The sequence below is a fragment of the Atta cephalotes genome, assembly GCF_000143395.1.
Source record: "Atta cephalotes unplaced genomic scaffold scaffold00001, whole genome shotgun sequence".
NCBI lineage: Eukaryota > Metazoa > Arthropoda > Insecta > Hymenoptera > Formicidae > Atta > Atta cephalotes.
The window spans coordinates 1,840,352-1,855,806 of record NW_012130065.1 but is presented as its reverse complement, the minus strand read 5'-3'; the positions used below and the strand labels follow the sequence as shown (position 1 = coordinate 1,855,806).

At 28.8% G+C, this 15,455-nt stretch overlaps 2 protein-coding genes across 2 annotated transcripts; one reads left to right on the top strand and one right to left on the bottom strand.

Annotated features, from left to right (window-relative positions):
- Positions 1–147: 147 nt before the first annotated feature.
- LOC105618140 (39S ribosomal protein L21, mitochondrial) lies at positions 148–1,667 on the bottom strand. Its single transcript, XM_012199714.1, has 4 exons — positions 1,568–1,667; positions 749–874; positions 330–650; positions 148–248 (listed from the first exon to the last, which is right to left on the bottom strand). The coding sequence occupies exons 1-4, from the start codon at positions 1,665–1,667 to the stop codon at positions 148–150; spliced, it is 648 nt and encodes a 215-aa protein (XP_012055104.1).
- A 2,183-nt stretch (positions 1,668–3,850) lies between these two features.
- LOC105618031 (choline/ethanolaminephosphotransferase 1) lies at positions 3,851–15,441 on the top strand. The gene is made up of 11 exons (XM_012199607.1): positions 3,851–4,087; positions 5,321–5,468; positions 5,531–5,653; positions 5,755–5,858; positions 6,987–7,121; positions 8,185–8,319; positions 9,701–9,832; positions 11,026–11,184; positions 11,289–11,414; positions 11,483–11,621; positions 15,362–15,441. Exons 1-11 carry the CDS (start codon positions 3,851–3,853, stop codon positions 15,439–15,441), a joined length of 1,518 nt encoding a protein of 505 aa, XP_012054997.1.
- Positions 15,442–15,455: the final 14 nt, after the last annotated feature.

Here is a 15,455-nt window from a genome sequence, read left to right as displayed (position 1 = left end):
TTTATTGCATGTGTATAATACTATTTTTATTTTTGTTTATTCCGCAGAATAGTTAAACTAAAACAATAAAACAAACAATAAACAAGAATAGTACTTGTATATATATATATATATATATATATACATATACATACATGTGTTATATTATTAATACACTCTGTCTAATCCCTCTACTTCTTTCTTCTCATTGATGTTTCCGTTTATATTTATAGAGTTAATCCGTAGCATTGTATGTTGTATTCTGTAGACTGAAAAACAAAACGTTGAGCTCATTAATATAAATAAGACTTGAGGAGTGAAACGAAAATATCTCTTTAAAAGTATCTTACAGTTTATACGGCGATACTGTTTCCTCGGTCGAAACCTAAAGCGAGTTTTTGTATGGGATAAAGTCTTTTCTATAACTGTTGCATCGACTGAAACCAATTCTCTATTCAAAATTGGTCTGCCTATGAGAGTGAAATCTTTACTGCCAACCAGCAACACTTTTTCCAGTTTTAGTTGATCACCTATGTTCGGTGGCCAGAATCCCTCAATAATTATAATATCATGTTCTGTTATCTTAAATTGTTTTCCACATACTTGGACAACTGCGAACATACGGCCGATACTGTCTGTTGCGATCTGATTGTTGATTTCGTTTGTTACATCTATGAACAAGACAAAATATTATTCGTTAGAATTTATTCATAAAAATTGAAGTTTATACATGCTTATAGAATAAGTTAACAAAATATGCATATTTTACCAATGCATATTTTCTCTTTCTCTTCATTCCATTCCTGTACTTCCGTTTGGTAATCTGGGATAGGCCTCATCCATGGTGATTTAACTGTTCGATATTCTGCTATTGGTATTTCCCATAATCTTAATGCTGAAACAAAAGATTATTTTTCAATATGTATTGTATATATATATATTATATAATGTATATATATATTATACAAAGTCTGATTTCGTGTCTTCGTCTCTCTGAATTTACATTAAAATTGTATTAATAGATTTATTATAAAATTTATTTACCTAATTTTATTAGATTATTAAGCATTAAAGTTGAAGACTTTAGAGATTAAAATATCTATCATTTCGACTCAGTGTAGTGCTATGTTAAATTTATTAAAATTTATTTAATATTAAAATTTTTATTTAATTATGAAAGCTCAATATTTTGTAAAACTTTACTAGATGATTTCAGGCACTTTATTTCGGAATTTAAATATAAAATTCTTTAAGTTTTGTGAACTTTTTTATTAGGTTTTTGTAAAATTTTAATATAATAAAATGATCTTATTTTATCAATCTTTAAAAATAAAATTCTTAGGCAAACATAACCTCCTTTCTATCTATTTGTTACACTCTAAGGCCCATTCAGAATACGTTTAGCAATGTTAGCGCGCTAACATACTTTACTTTACGCATATTATAAAATTTCAGAGATAAAAGCGTGTTCTGAATACGGTCTTTAGAGTATAACGGATAGAAAGAAGATTATGTTTGCATAACTCAAAAGAGAGGTTATATTATATTGCTGCATAATTTTTGCACATTATAATTTCTAATTACGTACCAGGATAATATTGTTTGCAAATTACAGCCGATGCTACTCTTCTCAGACAATTACTCGCCGCGTAATTAAGAAATCTTGATAAATGAAACAACGTTGTCATCGCGATACGAACTGCGACGTGCAACGATAGAAAACTACAGATAGACTGATGATTGGAAAATGCGAATGAAACCAATGTTGGTAATCAACTTTTTGCAGAACAACTTGTTTCTGACAAAAGGTTGTCTAATATATGAAAATAATCATAATTAATTGAATCGTAATTAATTGAAAAAAGTTTTCTTGATATTTTCGATATTTTTTATTTTCGGGCCACATGTTTTTGGACGATAAAATTGCCTGGCGGGAATTTTCAAAGGCTGATTGTTTACATTTTGCGACGTGATTTTATTAAAAAATTAGATAATTATTTAGAATAACCCTCCGCTCCAATCTTAATAAAAATATATTTATTCGACGTGTTTTCACTCAAAACGAAAAAACGCAGTGATCGGCCTAATTGAGTTATTAAGAGTCATTTCGTCTTTGTTTCTTATTGATTATTGAACAAGGATAAAATGGCTCTTGTGTCAATTTATGTCTCTTGCTGGAAAGCTCCCAAAGTTGGAAACTTTAGAGGTTTTAAGATATCTGTCATTCCAATTCAATATACAGCGCTATGTTCTGCATTAATTACCCAAATTCACTATTTTAAAAACACAAATTCTCTGCTTCAAAACATAAATTCACTACTTTAAAAACACAAATTTATTGCTTTAAGTACTTTTCTTTACATTCAATTTAAATTCTTTACATTAATAGTGAATTTGTGTTTTTTAAAGCAGTGAATTTGTGTTTTTAAAGCAGTAAATATATTTTTAAAGCAATGAATTTGCGTTTTTAAAGCAGTAAATTTGTGTATTTAAAGTAGTGAATTTGTATAATTAATGCAGAACGTATACAACAGAACTGTATCGAATCGAGATATCTTAGGCTGTGGTCAAAGTCTCGCTACAAATGCTTTGAAGCATTTGATGATTAAATTAACAATTAAAAACCGTTTCAAAGCATTTGCAGCATTGCGTTGACTCTTAATAACTCGATTTACGAGGTCGACCGCCGCGTTTTTTTTTTTTTGGCAAATTCTTTCGTTTTGAGTGAAAACATGTCGAATGAGTATATTTTTATTAAGATTTGAGGTGAGGAAGGTTATTCTAAATAATTACTAAAAATTATTACGTTTACATTTTTACGTATTATTTATGTTAAATTTACACGAATTTTTTTTTTATGTAAACATTACGCTATGTAAAATATGCAAATTGAATAAAGCAACACAGAAAAAAGAAATTAGTTTTATGATTGTTACAATTAATATGTCTAATAAAGCAACACAAAGAAAAAAAATTAGTTTTATGATTGTTATAATTAATGATCCGTATTCAGAACGCATTTTTATCGATAAAAGTGCGCTTTTATCTCTGAAATGCGTCTATAGTATGCGTAACGTAAATTATAGCATGTTAGTGCGCTAATATCATTTTAAGCGCGTTCTGAATACGGGCTAATATGTCTAACTTAAAATGTATAGTATACGTAAATGTATAGTATACGTAAATTGTAGATTTTCAGCGCTGGCAACAATTCAATTTTGGAAAACAGCCTTGAGACAGCTCGAGAAGACTCTGCGTTCTGTTTCACGCATGATGCATTATTTATTCTTATTTAACATTCGATGAATAAATAATGCAACATGAAATGGAACGCAGTCCCTGAGGAGACCGTTCGAACACTGCGCGCACGCGTCACTACCGACACTGGCCTAGTTTTCACCGAGGATTTAAACCGGATCAAAATATAAGAACCAATCAACTATAATCGAGTATTTCCCTATTTGTTCGACTGTAACAGGGGAATACTCGACTGTAGTTGATTGGTTCTTATATTCTGAACCGGTTTAAACCCTCGATGGAAACTAGACCTATTGCCGTCACTGGTGGCCGGTCAGTCAGTTTCCGGTCGTGACAATATCGTGGGATTTATGGGACTGCGTGGGACTTATGTAGACTTGCACGCAGAAATGTCGTACGCGTAACGCGACGGTCGCTTGTTATGTTTGACCGTTCCGTCGCGGGTGATCTCGGTAGTGTATCGCGTCGACGTCGCGTCTCCGCAGAAACGATCGCAGTCCAATCCCATCGACCTTACGGTTTCCCCATCTTCTTTCTTGCCTTCCTGCTATTACCCTTGGCGTCCACAGTTCGGTGACACAGCGTCGGAGTGACGTGTGCGGTCCGAAGAAGCATGCAGTTTTATAAAGACAGACTGTTGTCGTCCGGCCAGCTGAAACGGCTCAGTGAGCACAAGTATAGCTGCACGAGCAATAGCATCCTCGACGGCCTCCTGCAACCATGGTGGGACTGGCTGGTCAGCAAGGTGCCGCTTTGGCTCGCACCCAATCTCATCACCGTGCTCGGCCTGATTGTCAACATCGTCACCACCCTGATCCTTGTCTATTATAGCCCGGACGCGAGGGCCGAGGTAAGCCTGATATTAGAAGCTTCTAACTTGTCTAACCTGTTTCTTCATAAGACACGTCTTTCTTCGTTCTTCTTGAACATCACCGTATCTCTGTGACGCATATTTTTCTTATCACGAAAAAAAATAATTTTTTATGTAACCTTTAAGTGAATAGAAGTAGCCATAGCACTTTGTAGGTATAGTTTTCTTTAAAACTTTATTCAAAAAAAGAAAAAAGATATTGCCTAAAGAAGTTTTGAAATTCATTATTTTCACATTCTTTATTTCAAGGATAACTGATGTAAATTTATAACTAACATATAATTATAAAATTATAATTAGTGATATATAATTTACAATATATAACTATAAAATTATAATTTTTTAGAATGTTCTGAATATCCTTTATCGATTTCTATACCTTCAAATCATCTATATACTTAAAGATTAATTAAAAAACTTTCTGCTATAATAATTTTATTTATGTTTGACTTGAAATATTTCATAGTAACTCTTTGATATTCAAATTTCGTGCAAGTGAAATTTTTTTATCACATGAAAGCTCTTTTATTAGCTGTTACAGACAAAATCTTTAAAAAAAATTCTTAATTTAAGAATTTTCTAACATTTCTGATATGTTAATTATAATAAAACATGATGTTATAATCAGAACACATACTGTGTTGTACTCTGTTGTCTTTAAACAATTTTTTTATATTATTTTATAATTTGAATTTTTTTAACTAAGGCAGAATAATATTTTTAAAAATAGTAAATAACAAGAACATAAATTTAAAAAAAAAAGAAATTTTAATAAAAGACTGAGAGGATAATATTTTTATTCTCAAGGATATTTTCATTCAAGGATTAATGCATTTGAAATTATTTTTAAATTTGATTGATTTATTGAACAAATCTTGCATAATCAATAATATTATAATCAAGATAAAAGACATTATTGTCTTATTATTGTTTTTAGTATTGAATCTCATCAAGGAATCAATTTTTTAACTGAAGAAGTATTATTACTAGAAAATGCAATATCATACAAATCTATGATTCATCCATATAACTCTATTATTGATGTAAAAATAAATCTGGATGCTAATCTATGCACAATTGTTTTCAAATATACCTTGACTTTAAAACGATTGAACAAATGTATTTTTATATGAAAAGCCTTGACACTGAATTCTATATAATATAGTAAAGTATACTATAATATTACAATAAAATTGGCTATTGTTTTTTCAGGCACCTAGGTGGGCATGTTTTTTATGTGCACTTGGTCTGTTTATATATCAGAGTTTAGATGCTATCGATGGTAAACAAGCCAGGAGAACTGGCACGTCTACACCATTGGGCGAATTGTTTGATCATGGATGTGATTCAATATCAACAGGTAACTGCACTGTCTTTATGTATTAAAAACATTTTAATTTCTGATATTTATTTTCTTTTCAGTGTTTGTAGCTTTGTCAGCGTGTATAGCTGTACAATTAGGACATTACCCAACGTGGATGTTTTTCCAGTGTTTCTGTGCAATGACGCTTTTCTACTGCGCTCATTGGCAAACCTATGTTTCAGGTATAAAATCAAAAACAAAAAAATTTGTATAAAAATAAAACAATACAGTGCATTATTTAAAACTTTATTTAAAATATCGTCTTAAAGTATCGTTTTAATAGGTTCCTTGAGATTTGGTAAAGTGGATGTAACAGAAGCACAGTTTACAATCATAACTATTCATCTGATTTCTGCAATCTTTGGCCCACAAATCTGGATGATAGAGGTTGTATTGTTTTTAATTATCCTGAATTATCCTTTCTACATTTTACATAGCAAAAATATCTTGTATAGCAATTTAACACGTTTTATGATCTTTTTCTTTTAATAATCATTTATTTATTTATTTAATTTTAATTTTTTGCATGGCTGCAGTTTGATAAACATGAATACTATATTCTGCTTTGCTTGTTTTTTTTTTTTAAATAATCACATTATTATTCTAAATTGTTGAAGTATTCATTTATCACACATTATATATATGCTTATGTAACTGCTTGCACTACAGTTTTTACACAAATGATTTATGACAATATTTGTTAAAGATAAAATTAAATAGCTCGAAATTGTAATTTGTATTTTAAAAATGTAACACATAGTGCAAGCAAAATGCTAGATAAAATTTTGCTTATGTTGCTATGGGTTTTAGATTTTATGGTAAGTAATTTTGATAGCCTATAAATTTATGTCATTATAAAATCTATATAAAAAGTGTAGTAAATCTACTACATTTCTATAAAATATAGATTATATTATTATAAATAACATAATCTTTTCAATGTCATTTTTATTAAATCTGCTCAGCATGTAAATTAAGTTAATTTACTAGTCTATACTATTAATCTTCTTTATTTGAACAAAATTCTCAGTGACGAAAATTGAATATAATGTATACTATTACACTCTAAAATTTAATTTTTTTGTGTAATTTACATTTCATATATTTTTTACACATATACACATACACATACAAATTGAAATATATATATTACAACATTATAAAAGATTATACACGAAAAAAAACTGTGCAGCGCTGAAGAGATGATCGCTGAATCGCGCAGCGCCGATTACTGTACCGAGAAAAATTTTCATTGCACAGTAACAATTACTGCAATGATGATCGCTGTTTGGACAGCGATGATTAGCGCGTGCACAGTAATTGTGAATTTTTTTTTCGGCATAATAATCATCGCTGCACAGTTTTTTTCCGTATACTTTGTGCTGTGCTTAAAAATTATACAAATAATTTTTGCCTTGAAAGATTTTATTGTGGCTTTCATGATAAAAACTTAATGAAACAATATCATTGTACATATATACATATAATGTCATTTAATGAAGGTATTTTTTGCAGATACCATTCTTAGATGGTTTTATGTTTAAGTATTTATTAGGAGTTATGACAGTGGTGTGTGCACTGGCAAATTTATATTCCATATTTTCGGTGATTTTCACCGGAGGAGTGGGCAAGAATGGTTCCACTGTGGCTGTAAGTCTGTTAACTAGAATCTTTTATTGAACATGCAGAAATGGGAGCAGCATGGCATGAGGAGCGGCGCTGAGATTACTTCTTTACTGCAAAATATTGATTGATTTTTAACACGCATTTTTACTTCTATATTCCCAACTAAATTATGCCCCCTTATACTCTTGTTTTCAATACCTCCATATCCTACAACTCTTATAATGAATTGTATATATATATATATGAATTGTATATATCATTATATGACTGATAATTATACTTCTTTCATATGTAAATTCATATTTTCCAAGTTTTCAACAAGTTATTAATGTTTTAATGTATTTTAAAAACACAACTGTAAAAATTTTTCAATGTAAAATTAGCTTTTATGTTCGCCTTTTGATGTTATATTTATGATGAAAAATCTTATGATCGCCTTTTGATATTATATTTATGATGAAAATCTCGATCTTGATCGCATCTGCTTTTTTTATAAATACATAATAATACTCTCTTTTGAAACAATTTCAAATTAGGAATTTTTGTCAAATAGTTGAAGAATTTTAAGTCTATAAATTGTGTATAAAGTTTTTGTATAAAGGATCTAACGCAGATAAATATTAGGAAATTTTGAATTTCTTATTTGTAGCATATATACATTATATTCTTTTTCACACTACGCTTCTGAAGAAAATATAATAAGCACATTTGCCTATACAGATAAAACACTGAGTCTGCAAAACCTGCACATATTAGATATAACAAAAAACTGATTTTCTTTCACATTGAAAACTATAACATTAGAGCGAGATCTTTAACATTCAACTTATCTTACTCAAATCAGCTGCTCCCTCGTGCCTTACAATCTTGCAGTTTTATTGCAATGAGAGATAAGTTCTATTTGTACATGCTTACAGTAAATACGACCACAGATAGAACTAAGCCCATCCAGAACGATATTATTATGGCAATGGTATCGAGAGACATAATTATCAGTTTGTGTATATATATGTAGGCATTTACATATACAAGAACAATTATAACGAGCAATTCTCATAACGAACGAAGATCTTGTCGCTTTGTTTAGATTCCCATGCTCGGTGTAGGCACGTTCAAAAACTACGTAGCATTGGCCTTTTATGCAGGCTACGTTCACGTGTTCCTTGAATTCTGTAAAGTCTTTGAATCTGGTGGGATTGGAAAAAATGGTTCCACAATTGCAGTAAGTCTCTTAACAAAATGGCGTTCTCCTAGAGCAAACATATTCTCATATCTTTTGCCATTCTGTACAGTAGAGACGTTATCTGTTTGATACATTTTCTGCTTGCTGTCTTCTCTATCGATCTCTTCTACTGGGAAACTTATGTCGGATGTTTGGTTGGATTACTAAACGTCTGTGTATGGCCGTCTGCATATTAAACCATCAGAGTGATATATCTCGATATCTCGCACAATTTATATAAACGCTTCTTTTGTCTAATATAGATATCGCTCTTAATATAACAAGCTCTCAATAATCTCTTTACTCGAGAAATATATGTTTTTATTAGCATACTTCTAGTGTTACAACAATTAAATAACTGTAACCTGGATTTGAAAAATGATTAATTCTAAAAAAGATATACTAACTTCTATTTATACATACTAAATTTTATAATGCCATATTTAATTGTACAAAACATGAGGCTTTATTTACTGTATTTTTACGTTTCTATTTCAATAGAGATATTTGAGTAAAAAGAATATTATTCGCATTTATTGAAACTTGCTATATGTAGTTCGTTTTGTGAAGTTAATGCCTGCAAAGAAAATGATGTGTGTTATTTTATATGTGAAACAAAAATATCAACACTTTTGTATATGACCGAATGCTGCACAATGATAGCTTTCTTCAAGTCTTGTTTTTTAATTTAAATTTGGATCTTGTGTTACTGTATATTGTTTCTTACACTTATTTAATTACATGTTCGTGATATTATAGCAACAAACACTTTGCCCTGCACCTTTATAATTTATAAATAAATTTTATTCTTCTCTTTATTTTTGTTCAATTACAAAGATTATGAACAATTAGCTCATCGCTCAAGATAACAAAAGAAAAAATTTTCCAAATTTCATATATAAATTTCCGTGCAGATTTTTTAAATAATAAATGAGAGATTTGCGTATATTTGCAATATTACGAATAGCAATCAGAATTTATAGAAATAATAGAAATTTATAGAAATAAGAAAGAGAAACAATAAAATTGTTCAGTTTTAAATGCATATAAAACAATACAAAAAAATACTTTATTATATAATACGTAATATTATATACGTATATATTAGGTATGGGAAAAAGTTCGTGGCATTTTTCCCATACCTAATATATTTGTTCTATTAGTTTTGTGATAACATTATGAATAGTGATTAAAATGTAATGTATGAAATTGTTTCAAAAGTAAAAATAACAAATGTATTCCTCAATTTTTGACTTCATGTTTATATAAACTCTTTTATTAACATATTAACATATCTGGGATACGAAATGTTAGAAAGTCTTTGTTACGAGGATAGCCTCTGATGACTAATCAAAAGATCTTTCGTGTCGCTCTTATACAGTTGCCATATACTGGCACAGAGGTGAAGGTGTTTCCGTTATGGGCTGCTGTGGGCATCGCTATTTTACTTGCACAGAGCAGCATATCCGTCATTCTCGCCGGTGGTGTCGGAAAAAATGGCTCCACCGTCGCAGTAAGTCAGCTGAAGAAAAAAGTAGTGGGACCAATTGTGTAGTGCACAATATTTTGTCTGATTTCTTTTTAGTTCATGATTTAGGCCCATGCTTTTTGAACAAGTCGCGAAGATAAGAAAAGAGTTTGCTTGGGAAATCTTTATTGTAGCGAATTAATAATGCATTTTAATTTTGTTACTAATACATAAAAAATTGTATATAGTCTAAAAAATAATTAGTAATAATAATAATAATAATAATAAATAATCGTAGATCTATTTATTTCTTTTAAACGCAATGGTGGGCCTAAATCTAACGGCGTCGTATAAGATTACTCATCACTGTTACTGTTTTCACTTATGTTAATATTTGTTATATTACATACTTCCCCACAGAGGAATCCATGTATTATATATCCCTTCATTTTTTGCTTTCTCCTTTATATTTTGCAGTTATAGAATAGTTCTCATTTCATTTCTGATTCATTTGAAACCGAATTTTTACACGCATGTTACGAAGCTGTAGAAAAATAGAATTGCATATTATTAATGACGTTCTACTATATCATAATATTGCGAATTTTATTTTATTTTATTACGTACATTTTATCTATGTAAATGTAGCATATATTGCATGTGTCAGACAAAATTAATATTTTATTAATTATAATAATTAAAATTATGTTCCTTAATGACTTTATAAAGATTTACCTGACTCATTCAACTCATGCATTTAAAATAATTTATTTACTGTATTGCAATTCGAATAAATATAATAATCAAACTTTAATTTCTTTTTACATGTTTAAAATATAGACTTTGCTTAGAACTTATTATATATTTATTTTTTCACACATTTGCAATTTTTCCTATCAAACACACAGAGCAGTATATAACAGCTATGTTTGTATCTATTATAAAATCTATTAATGTGATTCTACATTTTTAAAGGAATTGTTTTACGAATATAAAATAATTTATACATATATCTTAAGTTTATGACATGTGTTTACGTCAACTGACATATATCATTATTATTATTTAAATAACAATATAAAAAGATTTTAACATACATTTTTAAAATATGTAACATCTATCAAATTAGGCCTCTGTACTTAATCGGGCTTTTTTTTTCTTACAAATATAAATCTCCGCACGTAGCTTTATTTAAATATCTTCTTCAGACTTTCTGCATAAGACCCATTTTGTTTTAGGGAACATCCGTTTTATCGCCAATTATACCATTTAGTTTTGTGGTAGTACCGGCTTTTATAATATATAGAAAAAGCGCCGAACATGTCTACGAAAACCACCCAGCCTTGTATATACTTGCGTTTGGAATGGTGGCGGCCAAAGTTACAAATAGACTAGTGGTATGTATATTGATTGTGTATTTGTAATAATATTCTTTCTTATTTGTGACAATATATTGTTATATTTATCAATTATATCCATTTTTTATAACATTGCTTTTCAGGTTGCTCATATGACTAAAAATGAGATGCAATATTTGGACAGTTCATTAATTGGTCCAGCTATGCTGTTCCTTAATCAATATTTCAACTTTTTCATCAAAGAATACTATGTTCTTTGGCTGTGTTTCGTAAGTCAATGCTTGATCTCCATCTTTACAACATAATCTTCGATAAATAACGAAACACATATATTTAGATCTGGGTCACTCTGGATCTCTTCCGGTATAGTGCTCAAGTATGTCTTGAAATTTGCGATCACATGAAGATCAAATTATTCAGGATACCATGCAACCATCACACAGGCGCTAACCAGATCAACGCCACCGAGAAAAATGGTACTAATAGGTCACAACGTAACAGATTGCATAAGAAACATCATTAGGATTGGTGATAATGAATGCTCTGTATGATTCGTGTATAAAGAAATCATGATGTAACAAAGTAAAAACGCTTGTCGAATTCTGTGTACATAGTTCGAATAGTACAGCTCATTTATTATCACGTTTGTAATTTATGAACTTGTCGTTTCAAACTATAAGAATTTATAGAAAATTAATAACTTATAATTAAAGTTTTATGACTTCTGCATATAGAATGCAACAATGCGCTTGTAGCCTTGCGGAAGTTGACGCGATAATCAATTAATTTATCACTTCCATAAAAGCGAAAAAACGATTGACTATCGCGTTAACTTCTTTCGCGCGGCAAACATTGTGTACCACATTCTGTGTGCAGAAATCATTAGTTGAATTGATTAGCGATTATTACAAATTTTTAGTAAAACATACCGTGTATCAAAGCAAGAGAGTGCCACCGGATCGTATAATAAAAACGGTACTTGCTCCATACTTATAACAAAAGAAAATGATAAATTAGAATTCAGAGTGTTCGAGACGAGAGGCACATGAGATACATAAGTCTGTATAAGAATGTTATAAGTTTGATATGAATTGCATTAAACTTTTAAATCTTTGTTTTTGGTGTGTCTGATTCTGATATATCTCGTTCATAGGACATTTATTATAATAATATAATAAAGATTACATATACATCAAATATGGCAAGATCAAAAATCTCATCATTTGTAAAGAAGTAAGTTTCTCGACAATTAATATCTAAAATTGCTTTCTAAATACTCATTTAATGAGTTATGATTTTTAATAAAATTTGTTTATTTGATTATTTGATTTGATTATTATTCTTTCATAACTTATTGTTAGCAATTCGTTGATAATGTTTTTGACAAAACTTTTTTTTTCTTTTCTTTTCTTTTTTTTTCAAAATTTGAATTAGTAAGTTGTTTGATATATACGTATTTATATTTTATTTGTTAAAGCTTTGTAAAGCTTATAAAAAAAATTTGTATGATATCTATGACATGTCTATAACAAATTATGTGAATTTCATTTTGAAATGTATAGTTTTCGATTGTATGAAAATATGGAATGCGTCGTGAACGTTTTCTATTTCTGCTTTTATGCGTGTGTCCGTGTATTTGATAACAAAGAACATTTTTAACGAAGATATGATAAATTAAAATATGTGAGACATGTTAGAACATAAAGAGACTAAAGACAGTTTCGACTTTACACTAGATATGTTTGTTTACTTCTACGTCAATAGATGTGACAATAGATACAATTAAGACGAATACTTATTAAGAAAGTCTTTACATAAGTATCATATATATTCTGTGAGAAGCGTATTTTAAATATACTTCTACGTATTTTATATGAAACGTTACAAGCAAATGGCAGATACATGCTTAACTCTTATTTGTATATTATATTACACTTTTAATTTTGCTAATTTAAAGTTCTTTCATAAATAATGGTTAATTAATCATTTCTCTAACAGAGTTAAATGTAAAAAGCAAAATCTTGATGTATGATAGGAAATGATGTTTATAATTTTCTATTGTATTATATATTCCTGAAGAAATGTTGATGTAGGAAAGTAAAGTATAACAAAAAGACAGTTTTCATATTGACCAGATATCTTAACTGCGATAACTTTTTTCAAAATGCTGATATATAGAATTCTTTTGTTATTTCTATTAATAACATATTTTGTATATTAATAACAATTCCGTAATTGAAGGGAATTGATTATTGCTATAAATAGATAAAGTAAAATTATTCTATTTCTAATTATGTTTCTTTAAAGACAGTAAATGCTGTACATGTAAGTGTTACATTATGTGTAAATGAAATGTAATCTTATCGAATTGTACTATATTTCAAATTCTTTTTGAGAACTGTATTATATTTTCTGGATAAATCAGTTTATTATTACAAAGTATTATTTTTCATTCTAATTTAACCGATCTTATCAAGAGAAGCTTTTTTGAAAAAAATTAATTTATTCAAATCATTAAAAAAATTTAATATTGATTTTGTGCTTATTGTAATATCCAATAAAAATTGTGTTTGTAAAAAGAAAGAAATAGATTTATCAGAAGAAAATGTACCAATAGTGAGAAATTTTGTACATTGTGGTGCATTGGATTTTTTAAAGAAATACAGTTAGTAATAACAAAATAATTATTTAGAATATTACGCAGATGATAATATGCATGTTTATGCTTTAGTTTGTTGCTATGCAAAATTCGCTGCAAATATAACATGAAAGTAATATGATTATCATTGTATATGAGAGAGGAGAAGGAAAATTGTGTTAGAATTAATATTAATATATATATTTTATATAATATAATGGAAATTCATCCTTATACTTATAAACTTATGTGTATGCCAATATATTGTTCAGATTGTATTTTATGCATGTTATGAACTGTAACTTCTTGCATGGTTTCGAATTGTCATCTGCATGTGCTAATCTCAAAATAAACTTTAATATATCTATACATTTGTAGAATAAAATTAATGTATAATTTGCTAGGATTTAAATAGACTAATTAAATCCTTTTTTGATAAGAAATAAAAAAGAACAGATGCTCAAAATTTATATATCAAAAGTTGGCGTATTATAAATTACAAGCATTCTTCTTAGCTTTAATCGATGTAAAATGAATAATATTATATGGACTGATTATTATTTTAAGAATCGGCTTGTAGTTAAAACTAATAGTAATAGTAAAGTATGCAGATCATTGATAAAGACACTTCTCTCTTTCTTTCTTAAATTTTTTTTATAAAAAATTATAATTATAATTTTATAAAAAAATTAATACTCTATTTAAAGTTCTTTTGAGTAAGTTCTTTTTTGAGTATTACAATATCAACATAAATTGCGAGTTATTTTTTTTATAAAAGTGCATAGGTTTTTGTCTTTTATTTTTGCAGGATATTGTATATCAGAATTATTTTTTGCATGTTTTTCTGCCTGCTGCTTGGATTTTAAGTCATTGCGAGAAAAAAATTCAAAACACATTATATATAATACTATTAGTTGAACAAATTTGTACAATGTAATACATTTATATTTTTAGAGATTTTTTTTAGAAGAAGCAAACTTTTAATTAATAGAGGAGATGGTAGATTATACATAAGATTAATTAAACAAGTAATAGTGCTTGCTTAAAGCTATATAATTTTAAGAAAGATACATATGTTCGGCTCATATAAAAGCAAACAGTGTATATTTGTTTTCTCAGCATGTATTTTAGACAGAAAACTTAGGTAGGATTTGTCTATGTCTACACATCTTCTTGTTTAACAAAAATCAAAACGTGCCTGGAATTGAGAAATGTAGAAGTAGAAAAAGGGATTTTTTATTCTTTAATTTGCTTTTATTAATTTTGTTTCCTTCATTTTTTTGCAAGGAAAATTTTAATTAATCTTTTGTATAATATTAAAAAAGAATTAAAAGTATCCAGTGAACATCTAATTATGTCTGGAAATATTTTTCAAGTTTGAAAGAGCGGAGAACGTTGATTTCGCTTCTACATTCCTTAATCCTATTGTACATGAATTTTTGCGCGTTTAAATATGGCAAAAAAAGGAAAGAAACGAAGGAACTATGGGAAACTGTTGAAGATGTCATAGAAATCATTAGAATATATGTGTCAATGTTTGTATTCGTTGGTGTGCATGATGACGAGTTTTGTTCACAGTTCACATGATGGTGGAGGAAGAGCCGCTGTTAGACGGGGAGGAATACCATCACGGATCCGACACGGCCGTCGACCTCTGATATATATATATATA

Coding starts and splice junctions, on each gene's coding strand:
- LOC105618140 (XM_012199714.1), bottom strand. CDS start 1,667: ATGACAACGTTGTTTCATTTATCAAGATTTCTTAATTACGCGGCGAGT. Junction 875..1,567: donor TTGCAAACAATATTATCCTG/GTACGTAATTAG, acceptor CTTTTGTTTCAG/CATTAAGATTATGGGAAATA. Junction 651..748: donor GAAAGAGAAAATATGCATTG/GTAAAATATGCA, acceptor TCTTGTTCATAG/ATGTAACAAACGAAATCAAC.
- LOC105618031 (XM_012199607.1), top strand. CDS start 3,851: ATGCAGTTTTATAAAGACAGACTGTTGTCGTCCGGCCAGCTGAAACGG. Junction 7,122..8,184: donor AGAATGGTTCCACTGTGGCT/GTAAGTCTGTTA, acceptor CGCTTTGTTTAG/ATTCCCATGCTCGGTGTAGG. Junction 11,415..11,482: donor ATGTTCTTTGGCTGTGTTTC/GTAAGTCAATGC, acceptor ACATATATTTAG/ATCTGGGTCACTCTGGATCT.